This window comes from Branchiostoma floridae, chromosome 2 (genome assembly GCF_000003815.2).
Source record: "Branchiostoma floridae strain S238N-H82 chromosome 2, Bfl_VNyyK, whole genome shotgun sequence".
Classification (NCBI taxonomy): domain Eukaryota; kingdom Metazoa; phylum Chordata; class Leptocardii; order Amphioxiformes; family Branchiostomatidae; genus Branchiostoma; species Branchiostoma floridae.
In genome coordinates, this window is record NC_049980.1 from 20,768,514 (window position 1) to 20,794,929 (window position 26,416).

Sequence of the window (26,416 nt, forward strand, 5' to 3'; positions counted from 1 at the left end):
ACGATATTCCCACGGACATGTTTCAAGAAAATACCCGGTAAAAACCGCTGTTCCGCGTCAGATTCCATTCTTTAAAACATGTGGGACTCCGTGTTACAGTCTAATAAATATTTTGTAGAAGCACCGCTGTGGGAAAGAAAGTCCAAGGAATGTAATATTACGTTGAAGTTCGCTGTAAACTTGCACACGGCACATGACTGAAACTGTAAACAACAGCCGCGTTTGATTGATAGCCGGCGGCCCTTTGATCAAATCGGAAAGGTGCCGATACTGCCCTGGCGGTTTGTGGGCGGGGCCACAAGGGGAGGCTTGTCGGCGAAACTATTATTAAAACGCCCGGGTTTTATATACAAACTTACGATGGTTTGTATCTTGCGAATGCCGATACAAAGAGCTTCAAATTTAGAACAGGAATTTTGGGAAAGCGACCCGCTCTTGCTCCAGAATTATGTCGGAAAGAATTGATTCTATTTCCAGCGCTGAAGTAAAAATTACGCAACTATCAGTAACAGCCTATGTTGGTCAACCCAGCTCCCCAAATAAGGGCATTCCCCGGGAACTGGCTGTTCCGGGGAGATATCCCACCCCACTGATCACTCGCAGCACACGCGCTACTCATTTTATTTTATTTTTTTGGCACGAACGCAGGGCGGCACACGCAAAATTTAGAACAGGAAACTTTGGAACGCGACCCGTTCTTGCTCTAGAAATGTGTCAGAAATAATTGATTCTATTTTCCGTACTGAAAAAGAAAGACGCAACTGCTAGTAACAGCCTCTGTTTATCAACGCCGCTGTTCCGGCTGTTCCGGGGAGAGATCCCACCCCGCTAATCACGTGCGGGCAAGGCCCTCTCGCGTCTGTGTTTACATTTCCGCGCGCGGGAAACGCAGGGTGGGAAGGGCTGCGAAACAGCGGTACGGCGGGTCGGTGCTGTAAAACACCTCACTTTGAGCTGATAACTTCCTGAAACAGCGACTCCTAGATTAATGGAAAAGGGAAAGTAATACTGATTGGGAGCTGCTGTCAGCACAGTGCATGTTATGTGGCCAACATACAATGGCTTGGTTAATGAAACCAATGACTTGTCTTTAGTGTAACAATTTGGTGTGATACCCTGATACGTGTATTTTTTCATGACAAGATAGGTTCTACATGTATAATGTAGTATAGCCAATAAAACAGGTATTGTTTGCCTGTGCATTATGTGGGGTTTGTGAAAGGAAGGGCTGACTAGTATTTTTAGCTAGAAATGTTTGCAATCATTATTAGCCAGCAATCATATATTAAAAGTCATGCATCAAATAGCCATCCGTCTTGTTAAAACTTTTCTTATGATCAACACCGCAACAGCTTTATATGTAAATCTACATGTTAGTGGCCCAACCGTGGAACTTAGTTATAGCCTTATAGGTACCATAAATAATATCTTCAGTGGCTGTGTAGCCTTCACAGTGATTCTCACTACCTCACCGTACAAATGGCATGCCATGGAAATTGTATACACTGTCTGTACATGTAAAGATGGTTAGTAATTCTTGGCCATAGACAAAAACATCCATAGTCCCTAGTGTTCATCACCAAATTAACACAAGCCAGGCTCTGTAATGGGCAACTGTCATCTTTTGACATTCAAGAAAATCCAATTTACTGCTTACACATCTGAAGTCAAAATGATAATATACATGTAACATGCTTGCTGTTTGCAGGTCAGCCATGTTTTGGAGGTGCAGAAGTGTGGTGCACTGGTTATTCACAGTAAGCATCATGGGATGCTTCCAAACACTCCCCTGAACCTGCAGATAACTTTTATAATACTGTCTTCTTTTTGCCTCTACAGATAACAAGGATAGAATATGTCCACTCCAAACACCTCATCTACAGGGATGTGAAACCGGAGAATTTCCTCATAGGACGACAGTCCACCAAGAACCAAAACATCATCCACATTATTGACTTTGGGCTGGCCAAAGAGTACATTGACCCAGAGACTCACAAACACATCCCTTATCGGGAACACAAGAGTCTGACGGGGACAGCGAGATATATGAGCATCAATACTCACTTAGGCAAAGGTAAGGACATTGCCTTTGATTGGTCAGTTTGTAATGTTTCTGTGTCAAACAAGAAAAACATGCCATTGAAAACTGTGAATGTTACTATGCATGTTTTATCCTGAAGTGTCATTTCATACCTAAACAGATTCTGTATACTGTACACGTGTAGCCATCATAAGATAGATTACTGTTTTTCATTTGGAACAAATAAGGATGGAAGAACATGTGCACAGCTGGTTGTATGTGAATGTTCAATTAAGAGCAAAACAAAGCTAGTCCCACAAGAAAATTGAAAGGTTGTGGATAATAAAAGACCAGCTGCATTGTCAAAGTAACCTGCATTTAAACATGTAAATCATTGAAGCACTGAGGCCTCTTAGCCAATATAACTACTTGATTACAATTATTGAATGAAGTAGACTAGTTGACTTCCTTTATTATTTGCAATGATTGCATGTTGTGAAAAAAAGTGCACGTGGACAGATGTTGTTCCTCTTCCTTCTCAGAGCAAAGCCGAAGAGATGACCTAGAAGCGTTAGGACACATGTTTATGTACTTCCTAAGAGGTAGTCTACCATGGCAGGGATTGAAAGTAAGTAACCTTTCTTGCCTTATATTGGACAACATCAGTTGGCCACAAGCATAAAAATGGTAAACTTGTATAAGACCAAATGTCCAGTGTCCTTGTGGAAAATATCAATTTTAATTTCAGCTTTCTTTATGCAAAACCAGGATACTGTTGTGACAATGCCACTTCTAGAATGTTATTTGCTTTAAGCCCAAAAGACAATGATTTTTTAGTTGTTTTTTTTCTAACCCTAAGGATATTTTGTATGTTTAACAGGCAGACACATTGAAGGAACGGTACCAAAAGATAGGGGAAGTAAAGAGAGCTACCCCTATAGAGGTGCTGTGTGAGGGATACCCAGGTAAGAACCAACTTTTCATACACGCCCTACATCCTTTCCAAAGGCTCATGCAGCAGCAGTTTGGATGTTGAGTTGTTTAAACTAATTTGCCTGTATGAAATAACATACTGTGCTGAGAACAACACCAACAGAAAAACAAAAGATTATGTGCAAGTCTGGAAACCTTGATGAGAGACTGTTTTGGTGGTCTACGAATATAGAAAACTTAACCATGCAAAAGACCTGTCTTGCTCCCCATCCCATGTTCTGACACCATGTCTGGAATAAAAACTATTCCCCCTCTGTATAGAAGAGATGGCCACGTACCTGCGCTATGTGCGGAGATTGGACTTCTTCGAGACGCCAGACTACGACTACTTGAGGAAACTGTTCCAGGACCTGATGGACAGGAAGGGGTGGAAGAACGACGGGGAGTTTGATTGGACAGGAAGGCAGCTGGTATTTAACTTCATCTTCACCTTCTTTCTGTATATTCTGGGGAAAGGATGACTTCTTACTAATCTTAGTGATGTAGTGAGAGGGTATTAGCTACAGCAAATTGTATCTACTTAGCAAGGAGATCTATTGCATATTGAATGTGTTATGTTGATATGTTTGATTAATATGAGATAAATTTCCTTCCACTTTGCTTTGACATAGTGTGTATGATTATCATGAATGATACGATAAAAAAGATACAGTTTGCAATTAAGACCATATTTGTGCCACATTTTCTGTGAAAACATAAGTTGTGTACAATGAATGATTGAACAAATCTGTATTTTAAACCAGTCCACGCCTGTTGGCTCCATTCAGAGCCACACCAATGATGGACCGCTGTCACCAATCCAGCCTGAAATTGCACGCAGAGACAAGCAAAGCAAGCCCAGAGAGGTACATTGTGTATTGTCTTTGTAATACAGCTCCAGTAGTGTCAGGTACTCTGAGATACAGAGATTTTGTAGGATTTTGAGATTTTGTAGAATTTATTTTAGACAAACCCTTTATGTATGTACCAGATTCGCTTTAAAAGACATGCCAATGTTTGCCTGGTGGTGGACAATCATGCCGTGTTTTCCTTTTGTAACAGAGGGCATGGGAGCAACAGAGGACCAACTTGATGGTCCCCAACCGTGACCTTGGCGGCTCCGTCCAAGTTGTCAGCTCCACGAACGGCGAGCTGAACAACGACGACCCGACGGCCGGCCACTCCAACGCCCCCATCACCCAGCAGGCTGACGTGGAGGTGGTGGATGAGACCAAGTATGAGAAACTGTACTGGCCGTTCCTTTCCTTCCTTGTTCTCTTTCTGCTGTGTGTTTTTGTGCATGCCCCACGCTGTACAAGCCAAGGAGCTCCCCCAGAAGTCATGGTTCACCATATCTCAGATAGGTGAACAGATAAAAGGCACAACAGTTAACTGATAGGTGACAAAGTCATACAATGCTGTACACAGGTACAGAATGCATCCGTCTTTGCTTTGTTGTAAATTGTCATGTTACTGAACAGCAAATGCCTTTTCTTTTTTATTTACGATTCTGAGGGAAGCATGATCTTGTAGAAAATCCTTGTTCACAAGTTCTATGGAGAGTTCTTGGCTTGTGCAGCTCCATGATTTTGTGCATGCTAGTACATGTAGGTTTGCCACCGTTTCTGTCTCCATAGTGATGCATGCTGCAACACGATGTACAAGAGACAACCAATGTACATGGATCCAAAATTAATCACAATAAAAATTGAGTACACATGTTTAGTAGTTGCATGATGACGACACATTGCCTGGCTCAAAGGTCTTGTGCCATACTTATGTACACTATGGTACCGCTGTTGATTCTAAAAACATGTATACTTCTGCCCTGCATAAAATTTTATGGTATAAATATTTTGAAGTCGCTGTTCGGCTACATTAATTTTCATTAGAATTAAGACGCTTGGTTAACTCTCAAGCAAGGACATTTGAGCAAGGCACATTGGATACATACTTTAAATGAGATAAATAATGCATAGTAGATCAAGTCTTAGATTTGATATAATATTTTGATTCAGGGATTCACATTGAACTGATTTCTGGAATCCTTTCACTCATCTATCTCCATTGTTCCTGGTCCCTAATTTTTGTTTCTCTATTCCCTTTTCCCCCCTTCCACTCTGATTTTTTTAATGTCTATTTACATGTGTGTCTATTTTCTGTCTCTGCTATACTCGTCCTTACCCCTTTGGATACTGTTGTCCATATGCTGACACACACATTCTTGTTTGTTGTGTCTCTGCTTTAACTGTTCTGCCATCCTCCTGTCTCTTTAATGCCCCACGTATGTACCTGCCCAGCCTCTCTCCCAGCAACCCGTCAATCACTTTGTCCGTGTGCCTACCCCGTAGGTGCTGCTGCTTCTTCAAGCGGAGACGGAAGAAGGCCGGCACCCGCCGCAAATGACTGGTAGCCATCTACAGGCCCGACCAACGGAGCCTGATCTCCAACGAGCCCACGCAATAACGTCTACACCGAGCCTTCCCAGTCCAACCACTCCATGCCATGTGATCTACCTGCCGTCTATCCCGTACAGCCGCCACCACCGCTCCCACTCCTTTAGATGGAGATTTGGCCATTGGTTTGACATCACGAAATGTCCTTACATAATGCACAAATGTATGTTCAATACAAAACTATGCTATGCCATAAGTCTGGTCCGACAGTGGCTGCTGTACTGGAAAGATTTTACATAATTAATGTATAGAACTGAATTACAGCAATTGAGAAATTCCTGCACCGATACCCAGAGAAACATTGAAACATTGAGTGGTGTTTGAGAACTATCCCCTGCCTCTGTGTGCTTCTAGTTCTCTAGTGTTCTTGTAATCATTAGTGGTCAAGACAAGGTCTGGAAAACTTCTCTTATGCCTCATCATTTTTTTTATCATGAAAAGGGATTGTGCAGAAATTTCTTAATTGCCTGTGGAAGTAATCCTACTAGCTTGAGTTGTTGGAGATCTGGTCCCCCTTCCCTACCATGTACAAAATACCTGCTGCTGTCTGCTAAAGGAGTGCTCTTGGAAGTTTGGAATTTTTCCACTTGATTGTCAACCTTTCAAAGTATGCCTATCTCTGGATTGCATTGAGACTAAGAATTGAAAATTGACTAAACCCCATATCCGTCAATGCAGGGGTACAGCTTTGTTGTTCCCATAGAGCTTTGAAGGAAGGGCCTGTAGATTTGAATACCTTCATTTGGAAAATTGTCTGAACTTCGAGGCAATCCATGGTACGTGTAAATTTGATGTCAGTACATGTGTGTGTGTGCTGAAAACCCCATGGGTGCCGAGATTTGCAGATCTTTAAGTCCTAGTGTACTAGGTGTAAATGTATATCACTTGTGGACAGCTTGATTTTTAACATTCCTCCTTGAGTTGTGGTCGAGTCGTGGGTGACAACGTTTCCTGGACTGATTTTAGCCGTCAAGTTGTCATATCTGCGGACCAACCACACAAAATAGCATAGCTTTTTTTGAGACCATTCAGGTTGTCTTTGTACTGTTAATGGTTTCGTCAAATGGAGAATAAATGTAGCAAGCAGCAGTGTCCACGATAGCACTCCACCATAGCCTTCATCTCTGTGGCTCTGGGATATGGAAGTTTAAGAACTACCCAAGTTACAGTACAGGCAAATGGGGATGAAAGGAACCAGTACTAATGAAGCCGTGTTCTACATGTGTGGTTAGCCGACACAGTCAACCCAGTTCTTGCAGCATATTGATATTTTGCATAACTGCTAGATTTCTGCCTTCTGAAATGAAATGGAATGTTATGAAAAAGGAGGAATTTAGACAGCATGTGTTCCATGACAGAAATTGGAATGTGCTCTATTGCTAAAACTGGTACAAAGCGACCCAAGCGGTAAAGTTGCAATATGATTACAAGTGCTGCAGGGATGTCAGGCATGGCTTCAAAAGTACACTGTATTCAACACAGTAGGAAATATGCCGCAGAAGTAGGCACCAGTTTTCCTGTCTTGTAGCATTAATGTTGGATCATTCCTCAATTAAACATTTGCTTTTCGAGTGGTGTTGAGACACCAAATTGCCTAAATGTCACAACATTGTTTGTGACATGACACACTTGTACAATACTGTAGCATGTTTGCTTTTTTTAGTTTTTTTCTTCATTTTTTTGTTGCAAACGAAGGACACTGTATAGGTGCAATCATCTGAGACTTTGTACAGAACTTTTCGTCAGCACCTATGAAAAATGTCAAGCTTGTTATATAGTCTCTTTTCTCTTAAACAGATTTTTGAGATTTTTCTTTTCAACTCAAGCAGAGAAGAAGCATGTTCACTGTTGTTGCTGCTTGTGAGACCACCATGTGATCTTAAGGAACAAAATATGTAAAGAAAACAAAAATACTTTGTCATTGACTATACATGTGCCCATATAATCTGTTCCATGTCCTTGTCAAGCAATCAGAAACCTCAGCTTCTAGTGACTGCTCAATGCTACCACCTTATTGTGTGCAGCTGATCTCAGAGCACGTTTTGATGTTTTTAAATCTGTGCCGACCCAGTTGATGAGATAAACTGCCAAAATCACATTGTACTACATGTAGGCACTGGGATGACATGTCAAAGAGAGGACTTGTAGTTGGCTCAGGGGCCTGGCGCTGCCTTGGGGTGGGAAATGTTCATTCTGACTACACAGCATCGCATTGTTGGCACTTAAAGCCCTGAGAACATGACATTGCAGGTATCATAATGATTGACACCTAATGCCTACATACCATCTTTTGACAAATATTTTGTGACTGTTTCAAATAGCAACATTTGAATTTTCATGTGATGTCCTATCAGTCAAGTGGTATGCAGTACAGAACCCTTACAAGTGGTGGTTTCTCTGAGGTTTTGCTGTTGATCCTCCCATTCATTGTGTTTCCAAAATGGTCTATATTCTCAGCACCACCCAGGGGGTAGTTGACAGAAGTAACTTGTGCCTGTGTATAGCCATCAGAAGGGTGCTCTTCTTACAAGACACATTACATTGTACAGTATATGATGTATGTTGATGTAGCATTCTACTGAGTTTGCTCCAAGCTCTGTACACACAGTAGCAGGCTTGCCTTCATGTAGGGTATTGTTACAAGTCAGATGAACCGTGCAGAACTTCCTGAAAGTTTGTTACCCTGCAAAAATATCCAAGGTTGTTTTTCATTTATACAAATTTCCCCACTTGTGACCAAGTATCAATGCCCAGTTCTGTTTCCTTTTGTAGAATATGTACTTTGATGCCAAACCCATGCTTTGCTCCAAAACAATGTGTATGTGAATCGTTATTTTCACCTCAATTTTATTCTTTACCATTGGCTCCTCAAGTCTGGTGTTTTTAATACTGACCATTAGCCTGGGAGCAGCATTCAAAGATGCATCTATGAAGACGTGAATGTGGACATTTTTACAGGGAATGCTGGGATGTGAGTGGGTATGATTTTTTTATTACATATTTTTACCACTCAAGAATGATAAAAACCACTGAAAGTTAAACACCACTGGAGGAGAGGTTAAGTTCTGGTTGGCTGTGAGGTTTACCAGTGACATGAAAGCCTTTAGTTGTACCAAACCCTACATTATGGCAAGACTTCGCTGGAAGGATAGGACTATTTTCCTGCAGAGCATATAATTGGTAATGACAGTTAACAATTTTGTGAACTACAGATTTGTAGATGTGTCAAGTCAGAAGCGATACAAATCCAAGAGGAAATTCAACTGCGGCATCTTTGTATTTTGACAGGCTGTTCTAGCTGAGGAGTCAATTTTGCTCATGTGCACCGAGCTGTGTGCAAACGTGCATTTCTTGTGAGATGTATTCAAAGGCGTTTTAGCTTGTATCTGCCAGGCTTTACAAGACTGGAATGTAGCAGTGATGACAGGAATACAAATTAGATAAATCAGTGCTTGTAACAACCAAATTTCGTTCCAAACTTTCATACCAAGTTCAGCATTTTCAAAGATGTAATGATCACATGATGACCTGTTCCCCACTTGTGTCTCTGATCTCAGAAAAGACTTTGTACATTAATTGTAGAATTCTTTGCTCTCTACATGAAGTTTTTGTTTGAGCTATTCTTGGTCACAATAGTGTCATATTTTTTGTGCAGCTCCTTTTAGTGAATAAACAATGAGAAGATGGGACATTTTCATTTGTGCTTTTCATTCTGGTGCCTCTGTGAAAAGGACATGTGGGTTTCAAAATGATGCTTGCTGGCAGATCTACGCAACCCACAGCTGTTACTCAAATACCCAGTCTTACACGCTGAAGATCAACTAAAGTATGCTTTCTTTTTACTGAACATTATTACCTTGAGTTTCCTGTTTCCCCTTTTATGGTTGGATGACTCGACTGACTTGTTCTGGAGACCATTTCTGCACCAACAGATATTCTACAAAACCTTACCCCACATGCTACCCCCCTTCCTGCATTCAGTGGTATCTTAAACCATGCAGGGCAGGTAGAGGTAAGAGCACACAGACATTTTATAAAGCAGTAATGACATTGGCATCCTCTTATTACCTGATCTGTCCTTGGTATTACATGAAGGCATTACATCATGCAGTCCACAAATGTACCTCTAAGGAGTTCAAGGATCAACAATAGCTGTATACCTGAGTTTTACACCATGGCCTGACTCGTAAAACTTACCAGGCCAAGCAATTTTCTCTGAACAGGTTTTCATTTCTGTTCTAGAAAAATACAACAAAAACTACCGTAGAAATGTATAATTTTTATTTATTGAATTCCAAACTAGTACTGTAATATAGGTTAACACCAGAAGCACAATCCTGTCACTAAAAAGACATGGAACACATTCCACCTTTCAATATGTCCCCTATTAAACTAACAATCACAAAATGATTCCAGAATAGTGGTCCCATTTCATTACCAGCAAGTGCTTCTAAAACATCCCTGTGCCCATTTGCTGAAGGCTTTTTTACCTGTTGTAATTAACTTGTACACCGAATGACTATGTCTATGGAAGCATTGTTTACTGTAAAATTATGTTATGAATCTTTGAAACCTCTGCAGCTGTGCAATGGCCAGCCAAGTGAAACATACATGAATCCTGACCTGTAAAGCACCACCTTGTGGTTTTCTCTGAATGGCTCCTACCTGGATACCTGACCTTATCACTATTATATCAGTAACCCTTACAAGAACACTGCCATATTCTGCACAATAACCGCATTATCTTTGCAACCAGTTTTAAGTTCTTACAAAAGAAAAACCTAATTTAAGTTAGTTAGATCATTGGTTGTTTCTACAGTAGGGTCAAGGAAACTCGGTACATGTATTACAATTTTGTTATGTTGAGATGTAGAAAAAAATACTGGTTTGTTATACACACTTCAATACATGCTCAATATACTTTTCCAATACTAGGGGACCTAAATTAAAGTCAGCCTATCATATAACTGGGCTGTACTCTTTACAGTTACAAGATAATTCTCAAGCCAAACTTTTGAATTTGATGCAGAGAATTCATTACTTAGAATACACATAAATTTGAAATCCAACTTACTGTACAATCAGTGCATGTGGCCAAGCAATGAAAAACACCAGAATACCCACAGTTAGCTAAGCTTTTCAGAAAACACACTAGGTAGTTGGTACATACAGCTTTTTTCATTCCCTTCAACCTAATGTATCATTTTTTAAGTATAGACAGCCATGGGAAATGAGGAGCACAAATCTTGTACAAGCACGTAGCTGCCAAGTTGGCAATAATCTAGCATATTTATGAACAACTATCTCCGAGTTTTAGTCTTCCTCTGTGATGCCTTCGTCCATATCCGCCACACAGTTACTAGCACTGGAGGGAAGAAAAACAGATCAGAAGCATACATGGCTAAAGAAAAGGGAGAGAATACAACAAAATATTTTACAGGAGAACACCTAACAGTACAATTAATACTGAAGTACATGTTCTCATTACAAAGCAATAAAAAGAAGCTATTAATATCCTACCTTGAGCTGGTTCCAGTGCCCTGGCCCTCGTCATGAGGTGTTCTGTTGTCCTTGCTGACCCCTTGGCTGAAGAAGTTCCCGATGCCTTTCTGCCACGCAGGGGTTGGTCTGGGACACACTGGGTTACCTCCTGCATACTTGGAACTGGCACCACTACCTGCTGTGAGTGAGAGGGGGAATGAATGGAGTACACTCATGAATTAATGGAAAAAAACATTATTATTGCACTGTATTCACACGAGTTCACAAAGAAATAAACAAAAAATAGCACAAATACAAATATACATACATATGTACATGTAGAATACTAGTTCTGTTTGGGCTACACTAGGCTACTGTGCCTGTACAAATTATGATCTAGATAGTCTACATTCCAAAATAACACAATACTCATATACATTCATACTTACGCAGTACTTGAAGTACACGTATGTGTGTGTGTATGTGTAGAAAAATTCAAATTGCATACGTATACTCTTCTTGACCTCCACAACATCAGACATTCTGTGACAGAAACCTGTATATACATCTGGAGATCTTGCGGGTAAATCTAGTACCTACCAGGAGATCCCGGTGTGAAGTTACTGCTGGGTGCCGAGACAAGAGCTTTCCTGGGTGCCTTCGCTGCTACAGCTGTAGGTATATCATGGGGAGAGAATATGCAGAATGAGACCAAGGACGTTGATGAGACATAATAATAAATTTTAATATCTGAACGCAGCGAGCTGTTTCATTTTCTCAATTACCACCTTCAAAGCACTGCCAAATAATTCATAGTTTTTGGGTCCTTTTATTAAAATCAAAGGGAAATTTTCAAGCAACCTGTAACGTTAATTAGAAGGGAAAAAAATCAAGATTGCTGTATAATTTGTATGTGAAAAAAAATAAATCACCCTTAAGTCTAGTATCAGTAACAGTCCTGAAATGCTAGTATATTTTCATAATGTGTTCGGTTGTATGTTTATAGTTAGATAAATGGTATTGTAAAAACTTTGAAAAGGCAAAGTGTACCTAAAACAGGGGGGAGGGGGGCAGCATAGCACGAATGGCTGGTACGTAAATGATGATTTCGAGAAAACGTAAGAGGCTAGAGAAATGTTACAGGCTCGTTGTACAGACGAACGTATTCCCGCACTTCTATATTTATACAAGGAGCTGAACAACGAAAGCAAGCAAAATTTTGACGGATATCTACTATCTCTGATACGACGACGGACAAAAACCGCGCGAACCAAGCCACTCTTATAAATCGCCATTAATCGCTAATTCCCCTTCCAATATTGAGCTATAAGAACATTTTGGGCAATATTTACCTTTGGTACCACTGTTGCTACCTTTGGTTCGCACCATGTTGGTCTGAAGGTGAAAAATACGCCAGGAACAGCAGAAAAATGCAGAGCTCGGTAAATCACGTCTCTCCTTCTTGGCTTCTTATCAAGACTGTATTTCCCGCGTTTTTTTCCCGGCAGTCACGAACTTAACCGGCCGACACCGAAGATTTCCGAAGTAATAAACTTGGTGATTTTATTTTATAATTTCCCATCCTAGGAATTATTAATTAATCAGTGAGCATTTTTCTACAATTGATATATTTTGAAAAAGTTCCTGGAGGATAATACTCGCATTATTGCCTAGCATGCAGTTTCCGTAGTTTTCCGTACATATTCGGAAACCTTCGGTTATCAACAAAGTGACAAGATGGCGACGCCTGAGTTGGTGCAGTGGTGCTGCAGGGAACTTTCTAAACTCCTACAGATCGAGGCGTCCGAGGACATTGCCAGGTGTGGGTTTTATTATCATATGTATAGATCGTTCTATTTTTGCCCCTGTTTGTGTGGGTGTTTCTTTGTTATCTCCTGGAGCCTGGCCACGTATGTAATACGTGTTCAAACATGGGGAGGGGGGCTAGCGGCTCATGCCTTATCCAAGTGTGTGATTGCATAACACTAAGCAATATTCTACGTGTCAAATACATAGCGTATATGTATGTATATATATATATTTAGGTTGAATCAAAATGTACCACAGTAGTACTGTACTTCATGTCTTAACGTTAAAGCAAGGACATTATTATTATGGCCTTATTATAATGTTTATGTGCAGAAAGTTTTTCCAAATTGCAAGTAGATTTTCTAATTTTCTGGTAACTTGCAAGATTGCTGGAAACCGAAATAAACGTATTTGAGCCTTGTTAAACATAACACGTTATTCACAGTTGTCATTTATTCCTTTAAGTCTTAAAATGTTTATTTTGTGTGTTTTTTTGCAGTGACCTCTTTATTGCAAAATCATGACAGGCGGGCGAATATGTTTACTAAATTTCCGTTTGTAGTAACGTTACTACTGCACAACTGAATCATTTCAGACACATACGTAAAACACATAAAAAATATCCTTGATTGTCCTCTGACTCTGAAAATAAAGGAACTGACAGTTCTGTTGTTTTCATAGCTACATGTTATCCATGGAGAGCAGCCGTGACCTGGAAGACTACCTGTTGGAGTTGCTGGATGGATCCGACCCCAAGAATAGAAAGTTTCTGGACGAGTTATTGAAAAGATGGAAACCTGCTGTCAAACAACCAGAGGTTCCAGAAAATGTCACAGTTTACAAGAAGTCTTCAGGGGCAGGTGTGTTAGACCAAGATGTAGATGCACATTGATGACAATTAAGTCTTTAGCCAAGTACTCTTCAAGTAAGACTAAGAGCAAAATATATAGCCTCCATACTAGTAGCAGGCTCTCTGGGGCCTTTTTGCGGCTCATAATACACCTTTGCTGGCCATTTCTTGTTGTACTTGGTCGCTGATTGCCGGCCGCCACTGATTCATTGGCCCATAAATCAGCAAAAGTGTATTAATTATGACAATGAGCCGAAAAAAGGCCCCAGAGAGCCTGCTGAGAAGGCTAGGGCAAGGAGGTATTCCAGAAACATCTGTGTGGGGGAGGTTGGATGTCATTAATAAGTCATTGTTTCTGCATATGTAGAAGTCTCAGAAAAAGACCCCTACACACATTGCTCAAAACAGCATTATGGTTTAATAACCTCAGTATTAGATGGCTGCTGTACCTTAAACTTTATGTTTCCTTTTTACATGCAACTTAAGACGAGCAATCCGGTATTCTGGAGAAGAAGAAAAAGAAGAAGCCAAAGGAGAAGCAGAAGTACACAGGAGTGTCTGCTGGTCCAGCAGATGAGGAGGAGGTATCTGCAGTGGATTCTTACATGCAAATCGGTTTTAAGTAGTTGTAGTTTTCTGTGAAAATGGAGGTATTTTGATAAGTCAGTGTGCTTTTTTGGCAGTTATGTGGCCTCTGCATTATGGCATCTGAGCAGGAAATATGGTTTGGCTCAGTTTCAATGAAATTGTAGCTGAGAGCAGGGATGTCTCATGGCTACACCTACACATGTAATGTCAGGTCATTTGGGGTACCCACTTAAATCTTGTTCAGCTAATTGTTTCAGGCTGTTATGTTTTCATATAGCATTGTAGTGAAAGGGGCTTATTTGGTATGTGTCTATATGATGCATATACATTTGTATCTGTTGTGTTACCAAGAAACTATGTAGGCAACTGTGTAGTAAAACTAAAAGCAATGTAAGACATAATGTGGATTTAATTTTGTCAAATATGTATGTAAATGTGGTGAATTAGTTCCTGAAATTAATATGTACCTGCTCAGTCCTGCTGTCTCAGAATTCACCAGGTTAGCTTGCAGCAAGCTGCTTTTGATGCACAAAGGTTCTGACCACTTGGTCATTGTAACAGACAGAAATCTTTGTGTCATGATGTGGAAAAGATGTTGGCTAAGACTTGTATCAAATAAGATCAGATCAAAGCAGTATAGCATGCCTTTGATAGAACCTTATGACTCCTTCACTTTTTTAGGAAGAAAACCAGCCTCCCACCACCGGTCTCCACTTCCAGAAGCCCAGTAGTGGGAAGACCAAATGGAAGAGTCTATATGGAGAGGATGGGGAGGACCATCTGACAGCAGTGATGTTACCAGGGAGACATCCCTGTGAGTGTTTAGGACAGAAACACAGACTTGTCAACAACTGTCTGACCTGCGGGAGGATCGTCTGTGAGCAGGAAGGCTCAGGGCCATGTCTCTTCTGTGGAGCTTTGGTACGTTCGTTTGTATTGTGTGGTGAACTACCATACCACCACTTGTTAAGTTTGTACTTGCTCTGTAAAACTAGACTGATAGGGTTGATCCACTCACACGGGGATGGATCACCCTGTTGATAGCATGCTAAGTTCATAGAGTTGTAGCTCTCCTCAGAGGATTTCTGGCTTTCCATCCCATCTGACAGAATGTCCATAACCAAAGCTGGTAATCCGAGAACAATGCACGACTTATTACACAAGAACACACTTTTTGAATGCCTTTTTTCTAGGTTTGCACCAAGGAAGAGATGGAGGTTCTGTCCAGGAATTCCAACAAGAGCGAGCGATTACGGAGAAAGCTGCTAGGGGGCCTGGATGAACAGGGAGGGCGGAGACTACTGCCTCATGAGGAGGCCCGCTTGCTGGAGGGGAAGGACAAAGCAGAGGCTCATAAGAACAAGCTGTTGGAGTATGATAGAACAAGGTACGTGTTTTCATTTCATTTCATTTATGTGTATGTAGCTATTTCATGAAATCTTGGCTCAAGTTGCTAAGACACGATGTAGCTACTACTAGTATCTGCTTTAATGTAGGTGGGGACGCTTGTTTCTGTAATCATCATCAATTGATTGTTACAGATTCGGACAAGTTTTCGAATATTCCATGGCCCTACTGGATAAGTACAACATGGTCATTTCTATTTGCCCAAACCAACTTTTTACTAGACCCAAATATCAATATCATATATTTCCATTTTTACCAAAAGAAAAGAATTTTTTTTTTATTGTTCAGTAAAGAAAAAGCTCTTTGATTTAAGACACGTAACAATGTTTTAACTACATGACTGCCAGGCCGCTGGGAGTGTGATTTATTCAGGCCAGTATAACAGTATCTACCCAAATTACAGTGGATCCTCCGGGCAAGTACAGGATGGCATGTACTTGCCCGATTATCACTGTCACTTACCCAGCCAATGGACTTGTACAACCTTGTCTTGTATCGTTTCTTTCAATTTTTTTAAAACTATTTGCCTGTCAGATTGCTGCCAAACATCTAAGATAGGAAATCATAAGAATAAAGACATCAAATGGATTTGACCCTCACTTGTATTTTCTCTTGGTATTATATTCTAATACACCTTGTACTTTTTCTAACAGCGCCAAACGTACTCAGGTCCTTGATGACGAGGCAGACTACTTCAGTGTGGAAAACCAGTGGTTGTCCAAGGAGGAGCGAGAAGCTTTAAAAAAGCGAGAAGACGAGCTTCGCGAGCAGCGGTTTGGTTCACGATTGAACAAGAAAGTCACGCTGGACTTTGCTGGAAGACGGGTTATCGAGGATGACTCGGTGGTTGATGTGTACAACAGGGAGGATGAAGTTGTACAAAGAACAAACTTTGGGGTGAACAGGAAGGGAAAGGGTGGTGCAACACAGGAGGGCCACAGTGGCATTGTCAATCCTAATATCAAAATACAACCTCCAAAGGTGAGACCAGTTGGCAGCTTACAAATAAAGGTTCTAGAAAGCTAAGCTGTAACTGTATCTGTAACACAGTGCTGCCCATTACCCACAAATTTCTTTGTTTCGATTTATGTGTCTTCAACGAGTGATGGGTTCTTGATCTTGAATGTACATGAGAAAACATTCCATTTCTTGAGCTGATATTACTCCATCCTTGTTATGTCTTGTTATTTTGTACATCATGCGATGTTTAGATATTTTTACTCTGCTTTTGAGTGACATGGACTTCAAAAAAGTTATCCGTGGACCAAATAGTATGTATTCCTTCCGACAATAAGAAAGAAGTTTATTTCTTTTTTCGATAGTTTGTCCCAGCAGCAGAGTCAGAAGGGAGGAGACCTCCTGCTCCGCTGAGTTCCCAGGGTGATGACAGGGAGAAGCACAGGACCAACATGAGGATCCAGGATAGGGAGCTACAGGAGATGAGAGATGACGGCATGTGTCTCAGCATGCACCAGCCGTGGGCATCACTGCTGGTCCTCGGCATCAAAAAGTAAGGACGAGAGGAGATGGAGAAGGAAATAACTGGTTATCTACACTGAGAATGTATGTACAAGTATGTGTGCATTTGTGTGTTTGCATGTGTACGTGTGTGTCCATGCGTGTGTGCATGTGTGTGTGTGTGTGTGTGTGCGCGTGTCTGTGTGATCTATTTATCTATGTATGTATCAATTCATTGATCCATTCAGTCCCCTGTCTAAGTCTAACAAAACCAGCTCAGTCGACCACACCTCCGTTGTGACTTGTCCTTTGTACCTGTGCAGGCACGAGGGGAGGACCTGGTACTCGCCACACCGCGGCCGACTCTGGATAGCAGCAGCCAGCAAGCAGCCGTCCCAGGAGGAAGTGGCTGAGGTGGAGAACGCACATCGCATCATCGCAAACGGTGGGTCCATGTGATCATCAATGGGTTCAGAAACAATCCTCAACTGTCCATTAGTATCAGTAACACAAGTAGTTTACAAAATGTAGGGGTGCATGTGGTCCTCTTTGTATAAACTTCTAGTTTTGTTACCTTGTTGATGTTATTATCAGTCAATTGATTTCGAATTCAACAAATGCTGAGGATTATTGCACAGGCAGTACTGCTTTTCATCATGTAGAAAGAGTAGCATAGACCCTTTGATATATGTACAATGATATCTATGTGCCTTGTTCTTTCTAGAGCCTAACCTCCAGTTCCCCAAAGAGTACCCTGTGGCATGCCTGTTGGGGTGTGTGGACGTAGCTGATGTTCTACCACAGGAGGAGTACAGGGAACAGGTATGACAGTCATCTATCAAGTCTACTTCTTTCCCTTAGGGACCTGACGATATTTACCCGGGGGGGAGGGCTGGTGCATAGGTGGGGGGGGGGGGCCATTGAAAAAATTTTTGAGCCAAGGGGGGGGCATTGAAAAATTTTTTGAGCCGAGGGGGGGGCCATTGAAAAAAAATTGCCTTAGGGGCCATGATAAATACAAGCAAAATGTGCCCCTGAAATGCAGGAAATGAAGTTTCAGATGGTCAAGATTTCAATTCGCGCACACAACACTTCGGCACTCGTCGCCATCAAAAATCTCTTCCTCTGACAGAAAATTGTCATTACATTTAGCATAGTCTACCAGCGAAGTTTATCCCTCAAAATGCAGAAAACCGTGTCTCAGAGGGTCCAAACTTCATCATTTGAATGACATTTCTCCAGACTTACCTTGCGACGGCTCGTGCCATGCCCGGCGCTCGAAATCGTGGAAATACGTTGGGGGCGTCGTCGCCCTCAAAACCATGTGAAGTTCTAATAGAAAGGCTATTAAACTTAGCTTAGTCTGCCAGCAAATTTTGCCCATCAAAATTTAGGAAAGATCGTTTCAGATAGTCAAGATTTCCAAATTTTCCCGGGGGAGCATGCCCCCGGACCCCCCAAGGATTACGTTCGCCCTCCCCATACTGGGAAATTTTCTGCAGCTGCCTCTGTCGTGTGGTTCCATGTTCGCACGAAGTTTAAGAAAACTATAGAAACTAAAATTGGTATAAATATCAATCCTGCGTGCATCTGTTCTTTGTATACGGAATGGTTCACGGACGGCAACGGGATAAAACATTGCGATGTTTACTTTCGTGACAGTGGGCTCTCTGCTGCATATGACGTTATCATGGTGGCGCGAAATTTTTTTGGCAAGTTTGTAGGTTGCAATTGGCCAAAATAACTCCCATTTTGGAAAGATTGAAGCAGTCTTGAAGCGGTTTTCGTAACGATAGCGCTAAAATGTACCCAAGTCTCTTCCAACTACAACATTAATTTGTTTTCTTTTGAGTAAATTTTGTACGTGTAGTGGAAAAGATCGCCTTGGATTACTGCCCTCCCCGCCCGCTTTTCTCTTCGTTGATGTGGACGCATAAAATCCACATTTTTTTTGCCTCACAGAATGCGGGAAATTTCGTTTTAGAGGGTCAAAAATATCAAAATTTCCCGGGTAGCATGCCCCTAACCCCCGAGACCGGTCGGGCCTTTGGCCCTCCGATCCCTGGACGGCCTTTAACAGCTAGCCGTCGGTCTGGCGGAAACGCTCAGTTTCGTGATCTTGCGTATTAAAGTTTAAACGTTACCAGAGACTTTTTTCATGTAGATTGGAGAAGTGATATCAGACAAGGTAAGTCTTATAACCGTTGCAGCGTGAGTGTAACAACATCAAGTGCTACATGTTTGTATATATGTCATCAAAATGAAAACTTGGCTGTTGTAAAACTTTGGGAGATAACATATGCCCCAGCACTGGACTCCAACGTGCGCAATTTGTTGACGCGCGGGTCTTGACACCCCGATCGTCGTCACGTTCAAACAATGCTACCGCTATTGTTATTGCTATATTATTTAATGACAGACTGTGTGTAATGAAAAGGCAAGGAAAAATTTGGGGGGGGGCATTGAAAAATTTTTTGGGGTGGGGGGAGGGCCATAGAAAAATTTTTTGGGGCGGGGGGGGGGGGGCATTGAAAAAATTTTTACCAGACCTATTTTGCACCAGCCCCCTCCCCCCAGTAAATAACGTCAGGTCCCTTCCCTTAGAGTGGCTTAGCGACATTTTACTTTCAAACATTTGGCAAGGTCATACATCACAGAGTGAAAGGCGATCCCGGCCGACCCAGGCGGCGGATTCTCGTTGGAGCTCAAGGGTCACTTCCTTCAGTATAATTCCACACGATTGCTCTACTAGCAATCCTACCATGAAAACTTGCTGCTTGTGTTGACATATTTCGCCCAATACTACATGTATGTATCATGCATGTTTATGACTTAGACTATATTGGGGTAAAAAAAAGTACCTGAAAGCTGAGCCCATGTGTCAAGTCCTGTAACATCAAGCTCCTGAAGCAGTGTTCTTTCCTGTTGCAGTACCCAGATGGGGAGTCAGGATCAGATTTTGTCTTCATCTGTGAGAACTTCCAAGAGCTCATCATCAAGTTTCCCATCAAGGGGAAGCACAAGATCTGTAAGTACAGACCACTCAGAACTGAGGTTCTATTGGTGTTTGTAGTTTGTACTTGACCTTTTGAATTATAGCCACAAAATCTTAACCACTCAAAAGTTGAGGTGAGGCATGCAGTACCCAGAAAGGGAGATAGGGGGTGTTTTTGTACCACAGGATGTTTCCCAGGGCCACCCCACTCCAGGATTAGATAGTATTGATCCACCCCTTCCTCTTGCTGACAAAAGCGGGTGAAGGACAGACAAGGTCACTGCTCCCCTGGGAGGATCCCTGTTCATCCCACACTGATTAGAGGTGCTTGCACAGGCTTGCAGGGCCTCCAGTGATTGTAGGACTGTACATTTTGGTAAGGGAGAGGTCCCCAACCCTTACTGATGAAGGAAATATAACATGAAGATGGATGCCCATGCTCACAGCTCATCGATGACACGGCATCTCGCTATATTGCTTCCACTGTAGGGGACATACGTGGCTTAATATCACAGTCAACACCAGGATTTCCATTATACCAAGCAATCAGCTGTTGAGAATATGTCTTCATTCTAATCTCATCCTGCTGACAGACAGTAGGAATGGATGGGAGATGCAATCTGTAAGACCCGGTAAAGGCAAATGTCACAGCGCAATTATTTAATGAAAAGTGTGTGCATGCTTTTGCATAATTTATATATACTTTACACAGTGTTGAATGACAAGAACTTAGTGTTTCTGTTACATACACTTCACTTGACAGCAGATGTGTTGAATTTAGGTACCATGCAGTTCAAGCTGCAAGGTGAAATTGATTTTTATCATTTTAGTATCTTTTAATCGTTAAGATAATCACAAACATCATGAAATACATGCTTATTGATATGATGAACACATTGTTCCGTAACAAGACAAATATACTGTACGTAATAAAACCGTGCATTAAATCCTAATTTAATGATGTCTAATTTGATCATGAAGGTAAAGAGAATAGTTAATATTTTGTACATGTATTTACGTGGAACATGAATATTGTATCGATTAACCAAGTCGTATAACAGATGTCTCAATGGTGGTAATGACACACAAGTGAAATTTGAACTACTGCAGATTTTCGGTCTGTAGTATTAGGACCTTAAGCGATACATAATAAAATTTACATCTTAAAATACTCAGCACGGAAAGTGCTTATTAGAGCATGACTAAATCTTGACTAAATATCATGTCTAGTTTTCGTCAAGGAGGTTAAAAAACCTCATTGTTTTCGTCAAAGGTGTAACATACTCAGATTAAAGGACAGTCCATGTTTTTATTTTTCAACTGAGATTTTCGAGCTGACAGATGGGTCAAAAAGATCTGTGTTGATTGGCTGCATATTGTTTGTCAGTACTTCAGTCTGCAATTACTACTAACAAAGAGAAGATATGTCTGTATGTATAATATCCTAGCAGATGAGTCCAAAGAGTTTTCCACATATTCAGATGGTGTTTGTATGTTTTTCTAGCAGTCCACACAGATGCTAGAACTACATGTAGTTACTACTAAGCACTACTACTACTACTACTACTACTACTACTACTACTACTACTACTACTACTACTACAAAGACCTGTGTACAACACTGCTTTCTTCTTTCATTTTGAGGCTACAAACTTCAACTTGCTGAAGACCTTTGTAGCCTATATACTCATTTTTCACTTGAGTGAAGTGAGGAAAGTCGTGTAAAGTGCCTTTCCCACGGGCACAAGATCGGTGACACGGCGGGGTTCGAACTCAGGACCTTCTGGACCTGAGTCAAACATGCTGCCAATTGCGCCACACGGTCCCACTGCCTGCTGTACCCTACATCTGCTTGGAGATAATGTGCGGAGTCCTCAGAGAGTAGTACAATGTAGATAGACTGTCTACTGGTTATGTTACCAGTCTGCTTCTTCTCCCTGCTTTCACCAATATTGGTCATGGCAACAAGCCAAACGATTTAATATGGTACAATTCATGACATATTCCCCGTCTTGTCCAAAGTTATTAGTCACCTGTATATTTATGTGTCCTTCTGACTGTTAACGATACTTCTGAGGAGACATTTGGTTAGATTTACATTCAAATTCAGACCTGGGCTCCCATGCCTTCATCTGTGGGTGGTTAAGATGCATGGGGAAGGTTTGAGTTGACTGTACTAAACATTTATCTTTGTTGGACATGGGGGAAGATAGGATCTCTATGGAACATTCATACTTGTTCAGGGGCTTGCCTTCTACATCCATGGAGGCTTGCCAAAATAAAGACATTTCTGCTGTAGTTGTAAATCCACATGGAAAGTACAGCTGTTGGGACCGGAGGAATCCAGGAGTGAAGGGGAAGGGTGAACAGGAGGGAGGGATTTTGCTGCGGTGCCTGAGGCAGCTTGTGCGTGTTCTCTCAAGGTCACAGGCTGGGCTACCTGCATAAAATGCTGAATGTCAACGGCATAAATGATGTGTTAAAGAATTAAATTGACAGCACCATCCCCTGCTGTAGGTTGAATAATGCACACTCCATTTGCAAGATTTATTGAATTAGGTTGAATTGCCTTTACCTGAAAATTGTACAGTCTGTCAAGATAATCCAGCTATTTGTTAGCTTACCTTGATTACACAAACCCTTGTCAAATATTTAGCCTGACATCACATGGGGTTACATGGGGTGTCTTGGTGTTACAAATCATAGCACTCTGCTGTATACTAGTAATATGTATAAAATGCCTAAGGATTTGACACTATATTGCTGTGTTATCTATCAGCAGCAAGGTACTTGTTGGCAAATGGTATTCCAATTCTTGAGCTTGCTCCTGAATAAATAGAGGCAACCTGTATATGTGCAATGTTTATACTGTAGTGACTGATAGTGCCTTAGCTGCTTACCAAGAGGTCTGTGTGTGTGTCTGTGTGTTTAGGTCATGAGTTTAGACAGGGTCAAGAAGATAAGAATGGATTGCAGTGCAGTTTGGCCTTGTTCTAATGAAGAAATTTTTTTTGCCACAACTTCTGTTTTTTTATTTCTTGAAAATTTATTGAAGGTATTATTTTTGGCATATCTGTCTGTCTGTGTTTCCTGGTCAATATAACTTAAAAACCTCAAGATGGATGAATTGTAATGATATTCAATATAGAACAGATGTAGGTTCAATTTTGCCCCCCCCCCCCCTGTGTGTAACCTTGTTATGGCAGAAGAACTCCGTCCACCCCACAATAACATATGACTTTGATATTGATAATAAATAATGTTTAAAGAAACCTAAATGCTAATTAAGATGCACCATGTGGCCCTTACATACCTTTCATCTGTGGCACATAACAAGGTCCAGTTCTATTGGGGCCATCAGAAACATACCACTCGTTTTACAACTAACTGTGCTGGTAAAATCATAGAACAAACATCGTCAGTAAAACTATTACTGGTCGCAGATATTTAGCATCATTTTGTTAAAGTCAATTGTATTAACTTGTTTTCCACACCAGCATTTGACCCCCATATGAGAATCCCAAGGTAACCTTGCAGAGGCTCCAGCAGTCTAACTCCACCTGTGTGTTTCCATTGTCTGGCTGACTGCCAGCTCACCCTCTCAGATTGGGAAGCAGTCATTAGCGAGGCTCAGCCAGTGAGAGTAAATATGCTGACAGCTAACCGCAGCTATTACCTTTGTGGCTCCAGTTGTCACCTGTGTGAACATAAAGCTGAGCAGTGCCATCCTGTTCTGCAGATAACTGGAAATGTGACAAGAGCTTTGTGCAAGTTTCTTGCCAACAATGATTGTAATTATAGAATGGGTTCCTGTTGTGATATTGTGGCCTCATTAGTTTTAATGGCTTAGAATCTTTTCCTTTTCCTTCACAGGCCCCAATGCTGGAAAGGTATTTTTGAATACACCAAATTAATATCACATGTCAGAAATCAAATGGGAATTATTATAATACATTTTCCTTCATGTTTTTAATTTTTTTGTTTAATCCTGATTTCTAGCCCAGTCTGCTTCTGATTGTATTCTATTGTTTGCCTTTAAGCATGCTGTAGTCGATCTTGAATGTTGTTTTACACAACAACTGTGTTGCTACCACAGGGAGACTGGATCCTACCACTCACAAGGCAGCCAAGAAGGGGCTGAGGCCAGTCGTCAGGAAGGTCTTCTAAACAAAGCCATTGTCTCCAGACCGCCTGCCGTCTGTGAGCGTGGATTGGAGCACAGTTGTAGAAGGATTTTCAGAAGCAATGTGGGGGACAATGTATGTATGTGCATTCCCACATAGAATACAGTGTTGGCCACAACATTGCATTTGCCTGTTTGGGAACTGAGAAGACATCAAGTAATACGCATACCGGTATGTGCTGTTGCAGAATGAAAAGTGCAATCGGTGATTGTGTAAGCTAAGGAATGTTCCACCTTAACATGCCAATGGAGGTTATAGAAATTTCTGCCACTTGAAATGTAGTTATAACTCTAGGCTGAACATCTGCTGAAGTTCCTTGATTGAAGGTTTGTTGAATACAGGCTTGGTAAGGATTAATAAGATGGCTTGTTCATAAATGAATACTGGTACTGCAGATGAATTCCCACTAGTGCCACTCAAGCACTTAGTTAGTGTCTGGATAAGAGATTGCTAATACTTGGTCAAACTTTGATGATGGCACTATATAGCTAAAAATTAATGGCAGATTCTCCAGGTTACGTTGACCCGTCTGCCGTAGGAGTTGGTGATTAGATGCACCATGGTTCAATACAAAGACAATCCTGTTGTCAAAGTTGAAGATGAGCAGATCGATATGACTTACCTGTGAAGAGACAGATGGCATCTTGTGAAAGCTTACATCACATAGATGGGTACTAAATATATATATTGATGATATCCAATGTGACATTGGTGACTAAGGTCAATATTAAAGATATTGATGCTTGCCTCATTGACATTATATGTATAAAGTGTTTATTTTTTGTGTCCCGTGGGATGCAAAGTGACCATGTCATAGAACTGTAAAGTATCGGCTGTAGTGTACATTTCTGCACACAATCATTTGTTATTCATGACGTGCCAAAACGTATCACTACATGTATCAGCTATGAGGGATCATTAATGAAGTAGGTGTAATGGTTTTTCGTTTTTCCTAGGAATACGTGGTGGTACCGAAGTTGTCAATGACTGGTCAGTGCAGAGTATATGTTGCGGGTAAAATATAGTTGCTTCCGAATTACCTCTCCTCCCACCACAGCCAACCGTCGCGCCTCTGGTTTTATGTATGGCGTTTTAAAATTCGCCATTTACTGGGAATTCCTATCACATATTCTGTCTATAGGGACTTTGTGATGGGAAATCTATATCCTCGCACGTGTATCCCATACACGCTCTTGGAGTCATTAGTATTCCCGGCATCACCGTACGATGGACTGATGTACCTATTGATGGATCTACCACGGAAAGAGGTGACGCTACATTTGAGGAACACTGACACCGAAATTTAATATCTCGCCCTTTCCGATGGTTTCTACTGTTGACTGTGGTGAATTGTACTTCCAACCAAAGTCGTAACCTGTAAGTCGGCAAGATGCTAAATTTTGCATGATATGCTCTAGCCTGGTAAGATATTTCTACATTACACTTTAATCGTGTATACCGTTTCACTGGACCGTTTTAATGTGCAAGTTTCCTAGCTCGGGATAGCGGGGTTTGATGGACAACATCGACAGGCAACATCAGGAGGCATGGGGGAAGATGTATGACCTAGCAGACCTTCACTTGAGCTTTCCAGTTTTCCAAGTTGATGAGAGCTTTGAAGAAGTACATTTTATCAAAATCCAATTAAAGATGTTGTGAGATGACGGCGAGACGGCTAATCGCTCTCTGGCCTGTCTTCTTTTTATCGTCTGATTCAACCTTGAGGAGATCCGCGAGGCACCTCACCCCGCGCACCCCGAACGCGAATCATCAAAGTTTGATAAATGTAGGAGATTTGCCGTTTTCCACGGAGAGCTTCTGATTGCATTTGGCGGTACAAATTAGGCGCCAAGATAGCAGGGCGCAGCTGGCAGAGATGGATGGCACATCGCGGGGCTGCCGGGCGTTTAACTCAACAACTTGTCGGGAATTAGCTTTTCAGGAACGGCGGAGGGTTCGCACTCGATTGTTAGCGAACAGTAAGGTCGCCTACTACACCACGGACTTCGTATTTCCTCCGCCCGCCATTTCTGTCTCATCAAGCAACGCAGGCTGAAATGAGATTTAGTTCGATCAGTAGTAAATGCAAATGCTGCTACGTTTTGGCTGTCTATAAAACCTCATCAGGTTAAACACAGACAAGCGATCTGCACGATGTCCTGCCTTCAGAATTAGGAAGTAAAAGGTAAATCATGA

The 26,416-nt window shown here is 41.4% G+C and overlaps 3 protein-coding genes across 12 annotated transcripts in view; 2 read left to right on the forward strand and 1 right to left on the reverse strand.

The window, feature by feature from the left end:
• Window positions 1-9,137, forward strand: part of LOC118409775 (casein kinase I-like) — a 23,129-nt gene extending 13,992 nt beyond the window's left edge. For 3 of the 8 annotated variants that reach the window (XM_035811070.1, XM_035811072.1, XM_035811071.1), the window contains exons 6-12: window positions 1,840-2,074; window positions 2,563-2,648; window positions 2,901-2,985; window positions 3,275-3,423; window positions 3,757-3,858; window positions 4,055-4,239; window positions 5,344-9,137. In XM_035811070.1, coding sequence (XP_035666963.1) covers window positions 1,840-2,074; window positions 2,563-2,648; window positions 2,901-2,985; window positions 3,275-3,423; window positions 3,757-3,858; window positions 4,055-4,239; window positions 5,344-5,398 — 897 coding nt within the window. In that variant the 3' untranslated portion in view covers window positions 5,399-9,137. The remainder of the gene's footprint in view (window positions 1-1,839; window positions 2,075-2,562; window positions 2,649-2,900; window positions 2,986-3,274; window positions 3,424-3,756; window positions 3,859-4,054; window positions 4,240-5,343) is intronic. The other 5 variants (XM_035811075.1, XM_035811076.1, XM_035811073.1 and 2 more) reach the window with 5 other exon arrangements.
• Window positions 9,138-9,712: 575 nt separating this feature from the next.
• Window positions 9,713-12,464, reverse strand: LOC118409776 (PCNA-associated factor-like). Of its 2 annotated transcripts, none has more exons than XM_035811080.1 (4): window positions 12,282-12,464; window positions 11,530-11,601; window positions 10,969-11,125; window positions 9,713-10,813 (listed from the first exon to the last, which is right to left on the reverse strand). In XM_035811080.1, exons 1-4 carry the CDS (start codon window positions 12,316-12,318, stop codon window positions 10,762-10,764), a joined length of 318 nt encoding a protein of 105 aa, XP_035666973.1. In that variant the 5' UTR covers window positions 12,319-12,464; the 3' UTR covers window positions 9,713-10,761. The 2 variants fall into 2 exon arrangements, with proteins under 2 accessions (XP_035666973.1, XP_035666972.1); XM_035811079.1 differs by having other exon boundaries at window positions 10,969-11,128.
• A 44-nt stretch (window positions 12,465-12,508) lies between these two features.
• Window positions 12,509-24,980, forward strand: LOC118409774 (activating signal cointegrator 1-like). Of its 2 annotated transcripts, none has more exons than XM_035811068.1 (11): window positions 12,509-12,749; window positions 13,420-13,598; window positions 14,075-14,172; window positions 14,858-15,097; window positions 15,370-15,563; window positions 16,237-16,564; window positions 16,906-17,093; window positions 17,365-17,486; window positions 17,766-17,863; window positions 19,973-20,069; window positions 24,133-24,980. In XM_035811068.1, the coding sequence occupies exons 1-11, from the start codon at window positions 12,667-12,669 to the stop codon at window positions 24,201-24,203; spliced, it is 1,698 nt and encodes a 565-aa protein (XP_035666961.1). In that variant the 5' UTR covers window positions 12,509-12,666; the 3' UTR covers window positions 24,204-24,980. The 2 variants fall into 2 exon arrangements, with proteins under 2 accessions (XP_035666961.1, XP_035666962.1); XM_035811069.1 differs by having other exon boundaries at window positions 14,075-14,169.
• The last annotated feature ends 1,436 nt before the right edge of the window (window positions 24,981-26,416 follow it).